Below are 11,123 nucleotides of genomic sequence, written 5' to 3'. Positions count from 1 at the left end.
CCCTTTGCTTTCCCCACTAGCTTCAGGCAGGTGCCTCTTTCAGACTGCGGGGCACCCTTGTGGGCGTGGGACTTCTGGCCTCTGAAGCATGCTCCCCTGCAATCAAATACTGCCCCCGGTTCATCCCACTAACCAAGTGTTTGGCCTACACCCGTGGCCGCCTGGCCCTGTCGACCTTCCCACTTCCTTTGGTCTTGGGCGGTTGCTCTTGGGCGGTTGCTCTTGGGCGGTTGCTCTTGGGCATGTGGGATCGGCCCGCCTGTGCGTCGGCCCATCCTTGCAGCCCTGCTCTTCATGGGGCACGGCCCACAGCCCCTGCCCTGGCCCCCGTCTCTTCTCAAGGCCATCTGGCCCCTGGCGTCTGGGTGGTGACATTTCAGGATGACTTTTCTTTGCTGTGCAGCCGATGTTGGCTGCTGTGAGGGGAGAGACTCCCTTCTCTCTCCTGCTGTCCTTTGTGCCTTTTCCTGGGACGCTTACCCAGAGGACACTCGAGAGAGACCCACCGTGGCGACGGTGGCAGTGGCCATCTCCCAGGGGGCCACACCGTGAAGCTATGCGCATCTTCAACCCTCTGACCCAGCTCCAAGATCCAAGGAGACTGTGGAACGAGTGGGTGAAATGGAGTCCACCCTCCTTGTAAGCATTGCTCCCGAGTGTTCACAAAACCCAAGGCCAACTTTATTAGGATCTTTGTCCCCTGGTGGACTGGTCCTCACGTCAGCCCACAGCGCGGGCTGGTGCCGACCTTCCTGTTTGTCTGGCAGGGGAGAGACAAGGCAGCCCCCAGCCTCCCACCATGTCACCCCGCAGCCGGGTTGATGACTTTTCCCAGGAAGAGCAGGCTGTGCGTGGTCACCTCCCATAGCAGCACCAGGAAAGGCCTGTTGAAATGGGCCTGTGGGGCCGAGGTCGCGTTCAGAGCCGGGGGCTGGGAGAGGAGGCCCGAGGCAGCGCCTGCCTTGGTTCCCCGCTCGCTCATGCCCATTGCTGCCTTGTGTGACACCTAGGAGTAGAAAAGAGGGCAGAGACAGCTCAGAACACTTCGGCAAGGGGACAGGTTCCACCTTGTGTGACACTAAAGAAAGGAGGGCTGCGTCCTCCCTTTTCAGGCCTCAAGGCCCCACCTTCCAAGAAAGCAATTGCAGCCTTTGTGTGACTTTCCTCCTCTCCCCGTCTTTCCTCCTCTGTCCTGTTCAGGGCCCACCCTGAGGGTGCGTTTGCTGCTCGATGTGGGGACCGGTGAGCCAGGGTGTGGCTGAGGGCCGCTGGGCACGCACCCGGCTGCAGAAGCCCTTTCTCAAGCCCCCGGGCACCCATGGCGCAGGCCGAGTGCCACCCGCCACCGCGCGCTGCGCTCGCTCTCTCTAAGCCTCAGCTTTCTCATCTCTGAAATGCCTTGCTCAGCCTCCATCGACGGTTAAAATGAGTGGGGGGTGGAGGGGGAACCGCTGCCTGTCGTGCCGGGCCCTCTAACCTCCGTAGCCCTAACGCAGGCAGGTGGAGGCGCGCTGCCTGTCCTAGGAAGAAGTACAAGGAAAGAAAAGTACAAAGCTAGTCCCACACCTGGGGACATATGGCTTTGCAGATGACGCCAGATATGTGTGTGCTCTATTCAGGACCCTGCGTCCTTGCTCTGAAGAACGTGTGGGGTGGGGGCAGGGAAAGGACGCTGCTCAGGAGAAGGAGCCTTAAGGGTTGTGGTACTAAAGAACCAGAGTAGGACAAAGAGAGGGAAACTTGACTTTCAAATATGAACTTTATATCGAAGGAGAAAAGACAGCCCTCCCACTCGCACCTCCCCCTCCCCCGCCTTACCCTGGAGATGGTTTTGTTGGGCCGTCCAGTGATTCCTGATAACAAGCTAGCTTCTAACGCGAACATGTCGGTGAGACCAATGTGGGAAAGGATTTCTCCCAGGTTATACGTCCCAGAGATGGAAAACCTTGGCAAATGCAAGTCCAACAGGCTGGAGAGAGAGTCAGACAGAGAAGGGGGGGCTGCCTCGTTATCCGTGCTCCTGCCATGGGCGCCGGTGGCCTGAGCTTCCCAGAGCAACGGGAACCAGCCTTCCCACAGCACTACCTGCTGTGCCAGAGCAGTCCACAGCCCGCACATTCCAGACCCCCTGTCTTCTGACTTTACAGACCTCTTGTGACGCTTCACAGGCCCCTTCCGATCTCTTGTGTCTGGAGCTGAGAAGACCCCTGGCCTTCATCTTGAGCACACTGAGGGAGGGCTTCCTAGATGCCCAGCCCTGGGCCAGGGATTTTACAGAGCATCCCTGACCAAATCCACGTAACACCACGTAGGGTCAATATTGTTACCGTTTTCCTGCCTCCATGTTGGACTCATCAGCAAGCTCCACTGGCCTGGCTACTGAGCTGTGTCTTAAATCCATCTACTGGCAACCCCCTCACACACGCCACCATCGCCTCTTCCCTGCCTGAGCCTCAAGGGGCTGATGAGGGATGGGGCCCGGGTCGCTAGAATCACTCGCTCTCCTGTTCCCGGCATCCTTTGACCAGCAGATCCCCCCATTTCCTGGGTTAGATTTGCGAGTTTCTTTGGAAGCAGAGCAAATCTGTCCTTTCCTTGTGGGGACTGTCCTTCTTAGTTATTGTCTGACAGTTACTAGGGCACCTGCAAGCCTGGCTAGTTAATAACCAGCTGGTAAACTTCTGCCTCTGAGGAATTCAGCTTAGAGACCCTAATTCAGGTTACAGAATGGCTCTCAGTTTAACTCATGGGTGCACTATGAGGGCCCAGATGCCTAAGCGCAGTGGGGGCCGTTGGAAGTGGGGGGTTAAACTGAGAAGAGGAGGAACCGGAGGTGGAGAGCTGGCCGAGAGCTGGCTGGCAGCCGTTGGAGGGCCGGCCCCATCCGGGAAGGGGCGTTGAGTGGAGTCTAGCAGAAGGGTACCGGGTGGGCAGCCCAACACAGAGTAGGTGTCCATCCAATGTGAATGGAGAATGAACAGTTGCCAGGAAGCATGATCTCCAGCTGGCTAATCTTCCTCACAGCTGAATGGAGGGAGGGAGGCCTGGCAGTCTGAGATTTTCACATCTTAAAGCCCATTGAAATGCTACTATCATATTATCATTCTGGCACAAGAAATATCTAAGCTTTAGAAAAGTAACTTGGGTTTGTTTTGCTTCTCGAAGGTAAGAGGCCAAAAGAGTCCCTGCTGGGAGAAAATGTATTGGTCTAGAAGATTCTACGATACTTCCTCATGAGAGGGGGAAGGGGCAGGCTCATCCCAAGGGAGTCTGAGACTCTGGGGTTTGAATCAGAAACTGACCAGAGCCATGTAGATTCACAGGTGACAGGGAAGCGTCCTTAGATCCTTACTTCCGCCCTTGACCTGCATCTCTTATTAAGCACTTGAATCTGCCCAAACGCAAACACACATTAGAGATGACCGCCAGGGGGAGGCTTTGTCCCCCTCCTCTAGAATCTGGTGGATTCTGTGACTGTTCTGACCCAAGGGACACGGCCGAGGGGATGTTTCCAAGCCGAGGCTGTAAGAGAGCAGCAGTTGGCACCTCCTGTGTGGTAGACCGCTCCTGGGAGCTCAGAGCTGCCGTGTGGCTATATGAACGATGTTGAGTCTCTGTGCAGAATAGGCGAGCTCTGCAGAGACGCTGCGTGGAGACAGAGATGCCTGCTCAGACCTCGGCTGTGACTGCCACCAGCTCAGGCACCAGACAGCAGGTGGAGGGGACCTCATGTCCCAGCCCCAGCCACCACCGACTCCAGCACACGAGGCACCTCCTGTCAGAGCCATCCAGCTAGGCTGGCCTGCTCCCAGAATCGAGAGAGGTAGCATATGTTTTTGCCAAGCCATTCCGTTTTGGGGTGGTTTGTTATGCAGCAAGAGGCAACTAGAACTCAAGGCCCGATTTCATCCCAGAGCACCCAGAAAGGAAGCCACTCCCCAAGAAGCAGCTGGCTCATGGAGGGGGCGTAGGCCAAGTGGAGCAAACTGAAACTACTGAGAGACGGCCACAAACTGAAAGCAAGCGAGCGAGAAGGGTTAGGACTGCGATCCCACCGGCCTGGCACTTTGATTTTACAGTGCTCTTCTTGTTTAATGGCTTTAAGACATGTTCTAATTGAAAAAAGATGCACTTTTAAGAAATATACACTGTTCTGTGGGAGTCATACTTATTCTTAATGACTCTCCTGGGTCTGATTTTTTTTTTCCGCCTCCCTTAACTACCTTCTGGTCGTATATTATGATTTGGACAAAGGGAGAAGCCAGAGGAGAGGAGGCTGGGCAGGAAGGCGCTGGAGGGCTGGTGATGTTTCATACCTGGTGAGCCCTTCTCACGCACCAGGCCAGCCCTCCATGTGCGTTTGCTCATTAATCCTCCAAACAACCCAACGTGGTGGTTGTCATGACAACCATTTACGGTAGTGGAGGGAGGAAATCTGAGGCACAAAAGGTACGTAAGTGGCCCAAGATCACAGTTGGCCAACCTAACCCGGGGGTTGGACTCCCGCAATTGGAGTTGATTAAGAACTGCTCGGGTCTTTGAACGAGGTCTGCCGGAGCCCTCTGGCCTTGACCCTCACCTGGGCCGGAGCAGCTGGCTCCATTTTCTCAGGGTCTCGGGCTGCAGCGCGGCCTCCACCTGCTCCATCTTGCCCGGGTCAGGGAGGATCAGCAGGGCCAGGGCGTTCCCGCTGAACTCTATCTGGAGGACGGTGCAGGTCATCTCCGGGTCGTAGAGGAACCTGTGCATCTCCTTCTGGTGCATCAGAGGGCTGCGGAGAGGGGTCCTCTCATTCACAAAGAAGCTGTCCTGCTTCTGGGTCTGGTAGCGATGGAAAGGATGCTTCCACTTGGCTTAGGACACAAAACCCAGAAAAGCATGAGAACACGCTCAGAGAGAGCCACTCTGCTTTGGTGACTTCCTCCGGGGTCTCTAAGTCTGAGGCACAGAAGTGGTACAGACACAGAATCGGGAGACCAGATTTAGGTCCCGGTCAGCCACCGGAGAAAGTCCCCAGAGTCTGAGCTCTAATGGCCTATGATTTTATTCCATTTCAGAGCAACTTCGCCTTCAAGAGATGAAAAGGTAGTATTTCTCTCTATTCTACTAAGCAGCTTCCATGGGCGAGGCATAATCTCTTTATATCTTCATCAAAATTAACAGTAAACAGGGGTTACAATCTCCACGTCAGACCTGAGAAGTCGAGTCCTCGCAAGCTTCCAGAAGCTCCCCCGCTTGCAGACCCTCCCGCAGCAGAGCAGGGATTGTGGCCTGACTCGGGCTCCGCCCTCGGGTTCTTTGCAAACACTGAGTCCACCTGTCTCTGCCCAGCTGCCTCTAGATAGCAATGGCCTTCAACGTGGAGTTGGAGGGCCACCCTCTACCTCCCAATTCCCCAATATTCAAACTGGAAAAAAAGAATTTAGTTAATAAAATGTAATATGTAAGGCAAAAGCCCACTAAGGCGTAGTTAGAAAGGCAGAATTTGGTGCTCACAGTCTTTTCCAAGGGTGTGCTATCTCCTCTCTCTCCACTTACAGTCTCCAACCACAACCCGTCCCGACTTGGCCTCTTGACAGCGCTGGTCTTGGCGGTGGGGGCGGGGCCCGGTTGAGCCTGTGCCTCCTGCCTGCACCCAGCCTGTGACCGCATTCGCCTGACCCTGTCTCCAAAGCTGCAGCTCTTTCCGAGACCACCTAAATGGTCTCTGCCTTCCGACCCTTAGTCCCCGCAAACCATTTTCCAAATTGTGGCCAGACCCATGTTTCTAAAAACAGAGGCCATGACGGTACTTCCCTGCTCCCACTGTTTGGGAGTCCTGGGGCCGCACGGGGAAAGTCTAGGATTCCCTGCACCCCTCTGCGCGCCTCGCCACTGTGGCTCCTGGCGCTCCCCGCAAGGCATCCCCTGGCGGGTTCTGTGTTCCAGCCAAGCGGACTTTGTCTCACCTCCCAGGATGCCACGGCATCTCTGTAGCTTGGACTGTGACACATGCCGGTGTTTCTACCCAACCACCTCCCCCTGCCTCTCCTGCAGCCGCTTGGCCTCATTCTGCACGTCCAGCTCAGACCCCGCCTCCTCCAGGGAGCCGGCCCCACCTCCGAAGTCTGGGTCAGTGTCCCTAGAACTCCCTGGCACCCGCCCCTCCTCAAGCACAGCATCATTTCCCCTCTGAGCAGTAACGGCCTTTTTACTTCACCACTCACGTGGGGCTGCGTGCTGCACAGGGCGGGAAAACGGCACGCTGCTCGCGAATCGCCCCACGGCCTCAGTCATGGGGAAACCTCCAGCAAAGCCCAGCCGATGGAGCTCCTACAACTGCCCGGCCAGCCTCCCTGCCAGCGGCCAAGGTCACTAAGCGCAAGGAGAGTGTGAGAAACCGTCCCAGGCAAAGGAGCCTGAGCTGACACGGCGACTACCTGTGATGTAGGTCCCGCAAGGGATCCTGGGATAGGAAAAACCTTAGGTAAAAAACTAAAAAAAGCCTGAATAAAGCATGGTCTTGCACATAATCCAGGAAATAATGGATGTGAAAAAAAGGGACCCTAAAGAATGTGGCATGTTCAATGCAACAGTCTGAATAATCTACATAAATTAAGCTACGGGAAGGACGCTAAGGGGGCGAGACATACATGCAAAGCAATACATACATGTGTGCGGAGCACTTTAGAACACATCAAGTACATTGCATAGGACTCTGTGGACGCTCTCAATGAGCTAACAGTGGGCACACACAGATGAGAGGGAGACGCACCGGCCCTAGGACAGAACCTGCCTCTGGGGAAGGATGGGAGGGAGGAATGGGGACCAGGGAGCATTAAAAAGGAATTGAATTAGTGTATGGTGGTTTTCTATTATTCTTTGTATATTTCTGTATGTTTGAAATAAATACTAATATTAAAAAGTGAAATACTTTGCTAAAATTGAACTATTAATAGAAAAGTGAGATTGAGTAGTGGAACCAAGTATCGATCAGTCATGAAGCGGGGATACAAGGACATTGTTTAACTACGAAGGGGCGACTGCCAAAGGAAACAGCCGTGAGACCGAAGACAGGGCCTTTCAGGGGCAGGGCCGGGGTGGTGGAGGGGGCAGTAGTTCCGCCCGGGGCAGTAGTTCTGCCCGGGGCAGCACGCACCTTTGAAGAAGATGTAGTTCAAGAGAACCATGAGCGTATCCTCGGTGAGCTCCGGGAGGCCGTCCACCACCTGCCCGTATGTTTGCTTTCTCACATAGTCGTTGATATGCCTCCTGGTTGTAGCAGAATCAGTGAAGTTGGCAGAAAAAGCCAGAGCTCCGTACAGCTCCCTGACCCTGTCCAGAAAGCTCTGCCGAGGCCTCAGCTGCTTGTCCAGGAACAGGGAGTTGCCAACTTTCAGCTCCAGTTTGGGGCTGGGCAGGTCAAGGGTGCGGAGCAGGCTCTGGAAGCCCTGGTGGATGTCGGCCTGCGGGGTCTCCGTGAGGTTGAAGCCCAGGCCCCTCAGGATCTGAGCTGATGTGCCAGCTGGGGTCCCGAGAGAGAGGAGGGCCAGGGTGGTGGAGATGCTCACCGGGGAGAAGCAGATGTTTCCCGGGGTTCCCGCCGCCAGCTGCTTATACAAACGCAAAGCGAAGCTGGTAATGGTGGGTGTGACTTGGCGGTAGGCAGGGGCCAGCTCTGGGAGCGGACCACTGGGCGCTGGTGGCAGCCCCGGACCCGCATCTCCATGGGCAGAAGCCAGGATCCCTGCTCCCAGCAGCCACAGCCACGCCGGCCCCATCCTCTGCAAACAAGAGGTTGAACACGTCACTCTAAGTGGCATTGCAGCTCCCGCTGCTTACACACCAAACCTCACATCCAGATTGTATCCCAAGGGTGTCACGAGGGGCCCTGCAGGGGGTGTATGGGGTGAGCAGGCCGGGCTCCGGACCCCGTGCCTCAGGGCCTCAGTCCCAGCGGCGGCCCTTTGTCTGCTTCACACATCGCTACGTCTATAAGACGTTGTTGGGAAAAGGACTCTGGGCTACAGAAACAGCTTCCACGGCCTGTTTTCCCTGCATCTGTCCTTCCTTCCTCCCGCCCTCCGACCCTCCCTTCCTTCCTCCTTCCCTTTCTTTTATCTTTCTTCTTTCCAGTCATTCTGTCAATCGTGCATTAAAGTTTCAAAAATCGGGATGATGTTCAAAACTCTGGAGCACAAGTTCAGGACCCTGTGGCAGTGAGGGTTGCTGGGTCTCCCTTGCACCTGTGCGTGGCCTTGCCAGTCGGAGGGGAGAGGATGGCGTGAGCGGGGACAGGCCCTCAGGGAGGGCGGCGTGACCTCTGCACTGTGGTCCTCCGCAGCTGGGGCGTGGCCATCACGGTCAGCCCCAGGGACCTCGCGGGTGAGGGTGACCCCTGAGAGATGGCAAAGCCAGAGACGGATGGAGCCCAGGGGTGGGCAGGAGACGAGAGATCAAGTCTGCCTCCATCAAACTGGTCATCTCTAGCTCCTCTTGTCACATGCAGTGGCTTAAACTGTATCTTAATTGAGGCAGAGAGTTGGGAAAGATTTCTGTTATGGGTTGAGTTGTGCCTCCCCCCACCCCAAATTCACATGCCGAAGACCTTGTCCCCACTATCTCAGAGTGCAATCTTGTTTGGAAATGGGGTCATCGAGATGTAGTTAGTTAAGATGAGGTCATTAGATGGGCCCTGATCCAATAGGACTGGCGTCCTTATAAAAAGGGGACACGTGGATCCAGACATGCACCAGGAGAATGCCACGTGAGACGAAGGCAGACATCTACGAGCCACGGAAGCGAAAGGTCTGGGCGAGCCCCCGGGAACTCAGGGGGCAGCCTGGACCGGCCGTCCCTCCGCCTCAGAAGGGACAGCCCTGCCGACGCCTTGACCCTGGACTTCAGCCTCCAGAACCAGGAGAGAACGGATTTCTGTTGCTGAAGCTGCCCAGTCTGTGGCACGTTGCAATGACAGTGTGTGGCACGTTGTGATGATAGCCCTAGGAAACTAACGGTGTCTCTTGTGCTTTAAGTTGTGCCTGTGCCGGGAGAGCCTTCACGCCACCCTGAGGGGTCAAAGGGGTGCAGAGCGAGAGGCCCCTTGCTTCGGGCCCAGGCGGCAGCTCAGCTTGAGGTGAAACTGCGGTGCAGACAAGGCCTGTCTCTGCTCGCCCCGCCCCTCCCTAGTGCCCCCCTTTCCCTCTCGGGGTCTCCCCACACCGCCCCCCCGCCCCGTGCTCACAGAGCACACGCCGCCACACTGCCACCCAAGACTCCCAGCACCCTTGCTGTCCCCAGTGAGGAGCGTGTCGTCTCCTGCTCCCTGCAGAACTGACACCCCTCTGTCCCATCCCACAGTGGCTGTTCACTGCTGACCACTCTCTGCGTCCCTCTGTCCTGACAACGCTTCTGTCTTAACGAGCACCTTCAATTCCTTTTGCCCAAACCGGTGGCCTCTGGGCCGGTCACAAACACCATGGAAGTGAGGGAGAGGCCACTTTTTTGCAGATGGTTGTGGTGCCGGGTGCTCCAAACCCCCCACCGAGCCCCGAAGGCCAGCTGTCAGGAGGGGTGGCCGAAACCTCGCTATCGGTTATGTCGAAAGTCGTTTGCTGGTCAAAGTACCGCAGGTGGTTTCCCAAGGCCACAAGCCCCCTTCCTCCACCATAGCTCACTGTGGGCTTGCTCAGCAACCCTTTCCATTCCCCTTGGACTTTTTTCTGAGGGGGCTTGGGAAGAAGCAGAGCAGTTTAAAAATTGGTCTGCCTCTGGGGAAAATAAGACATACACAACGAAACTGCCTCTGACTTACTCCGTCCGTCCCATTGAGTTTGCCACCGTCTTCTGCCTGCTGCGCACGAAGCGGCCCCAGGCTCCCCCAAGAGTCCCGCTCCTGAAGGGGACTGACCTGTGAGTGGGGGCCGGGGCTTGAAGCGAGGCGCTGGAGCCACTCACCGTGCCATACTCTGCGAGGGGACCTCTCTGAGCGGCCGTGCCCCCGTTTCAAAATGCAGGTGATAATGCCCACCTCTGCGGGCGGGACTACCAGCCTCACCCCGTGGGAGGCCCCCGTGTAGGGAGCGTGGGCGATGCCAGCATTCGCCCGCCCCTTTCTCCCGAGGCTGGGGTGCAATTCTGTCCCATTTCTTTCTTTCTTCCTCTTCCAGAAAGATCCCAGGGGAAAAGTAAGGATTCTACAAATAATTATAATATTCTCATTTATGGTTTATTTTGTGGTGGGGGTATTAGATATACTGTATCACTGGTCCCCAACCAGAGAGGCTCGAAGCCCTGGAAATGCCTGACCGGTCGTCATAAGTGATGAAGAATGGTCCTGCCCACGGGCCTCCTGTTGAGAAAGACTTGCTTCATGTCATTTAATTAGATCCTATGCGAACCTTCAGCCACAGGTTTGATGGTCCCTGTTGTACATATGGAAAAACTCGCTTGGGGGGAGCGTGATCCAAAGTCTAGACCAGGGCTCTGAAGACCCTTTTCACATAACAGTTTCTGGTAAAGTTGCTACAACAATGTTGTCATTTTGCTTTGGGTTGTAGTGTTGCTTTCTTGTCTAACTGCCAGGAATACTGGAAGCCCCCTTCTCAAAATTTTTGAAGAACAAGTTCTTTTCACACCAGGTTATTAAAAACCTGAAGTTCCTACTGCAAGCCTTAGAAGCAGTGCGTCATGACATTTTTCCTTGAGGGGACTCAGTTCTCCCATCCTTGCTGCCGAACCCAGAGAGAGAGAGAAAGAGAGAGAGAGAGAGAGAGAGAGACAGCCCCCACCCTGCCTTTGCTGCGGTGTAAGCGCGTACTCACAGCGAGGAGCCTGGGCTTTGTCCTGGGTCTTCAGCACCACATCGCCTCTGGCCCACAGAGAACGGTGTTTGAAGACCACAGCAGCCTAGTCAATATTTGTCAGGTCAGTTCCTGGAACTGGTATGCAGACAATGCACAGCAAACAGGGAGGGACCTGATTTTCCAAGTACCTGCCCTGCCTGCCTGCCCTGCGCACAGTGAGTTATGACCCTGGGCCCAGTCGGGTTTGAGCAGATCCTGACATCAGTGCAGATGGCAGGGCGTCGTAACGCGGCTGCTGTCGATCCTTTGGGCACTTTGTGTGTTCCAGGCAGTGGTCCT

At 55.7% G+C, this 11,123-nt stretch overlaps 1 protein-coding gene across 1 annotated transcript; it reads right to left on the bottom strand.

Annotated features, from left to right (window-relative positions):
- Positions 1-659: 659 nt before the first annotated feature.
- SERPINA11 (serpin family A member 11) lies at positions 660-10,896 on the bottom strand. Its single transcript, XM_054566959.1, has 5 exons — positions 10,803-10,896; positions 7,139-7,763; positions 4,580-4,853; positions 1,819-1,969; positions 660-1,006 (listed from the first exon to the last, which is right to left on the bottom strand). The coding sequence occupies exons 2-5, from the start codon at positions 7,758-7,760 to the stop codon at positions 803-805; spliced, it is 1,251 nt and encodes a 416-aa protein (XP_054422934.1). The 5' UTR covers positions 7,761-7,763; positions 10,803-10,896; the 3' UTR covers positions 660-802.
- Positions 10,897-11,123: the final 227 nt, after the last annotated feature.

This window comes from Pteronotus mesoamericanus, unplaced genomic scaffold (assembly GCF_021234165.1).
Source record: "Pteronotus mesoamericanus isolate MK-2021 breed Mesoamerican mustached bat unplaced genomic scaffold, CSHL_Meso_final contig_182, whole genome shotgun sequence".
NCBI lineage: Eukaryota > Metazoa > Chordata > Mammalia > Chiroptera > Mormoopidae > Pteronotus > Pteronotus mesoamericanus.
This window is presented reverse-complemented; position numbering and strand designations above follow the sequence as displayed.

Coding starts and splice junctions, on each gene's coding strand:
- SERPINA11 (XM_054566959.1), bottom strand. CDS start 7,760: ATGGGGCCGGCGTGGCTGTGGCTGCTGGGAGCAGGGATCCTGGCTTCT. Junction 4,854..7,138: donor GAACTACATCTTCTTCAAAG/GTGCGTGCTGCC, acceptor TTGTGTCCTAAG/CCAAGTGGAAGCATCCTTTC. Junction 1,970..4,579: donor AGCCAGCTGCTCCGGCCCAG/GTGAGGGTCAAG, acceptor CTCTCTCTCCAG/CCTGTTGGACTTGCATTTGC.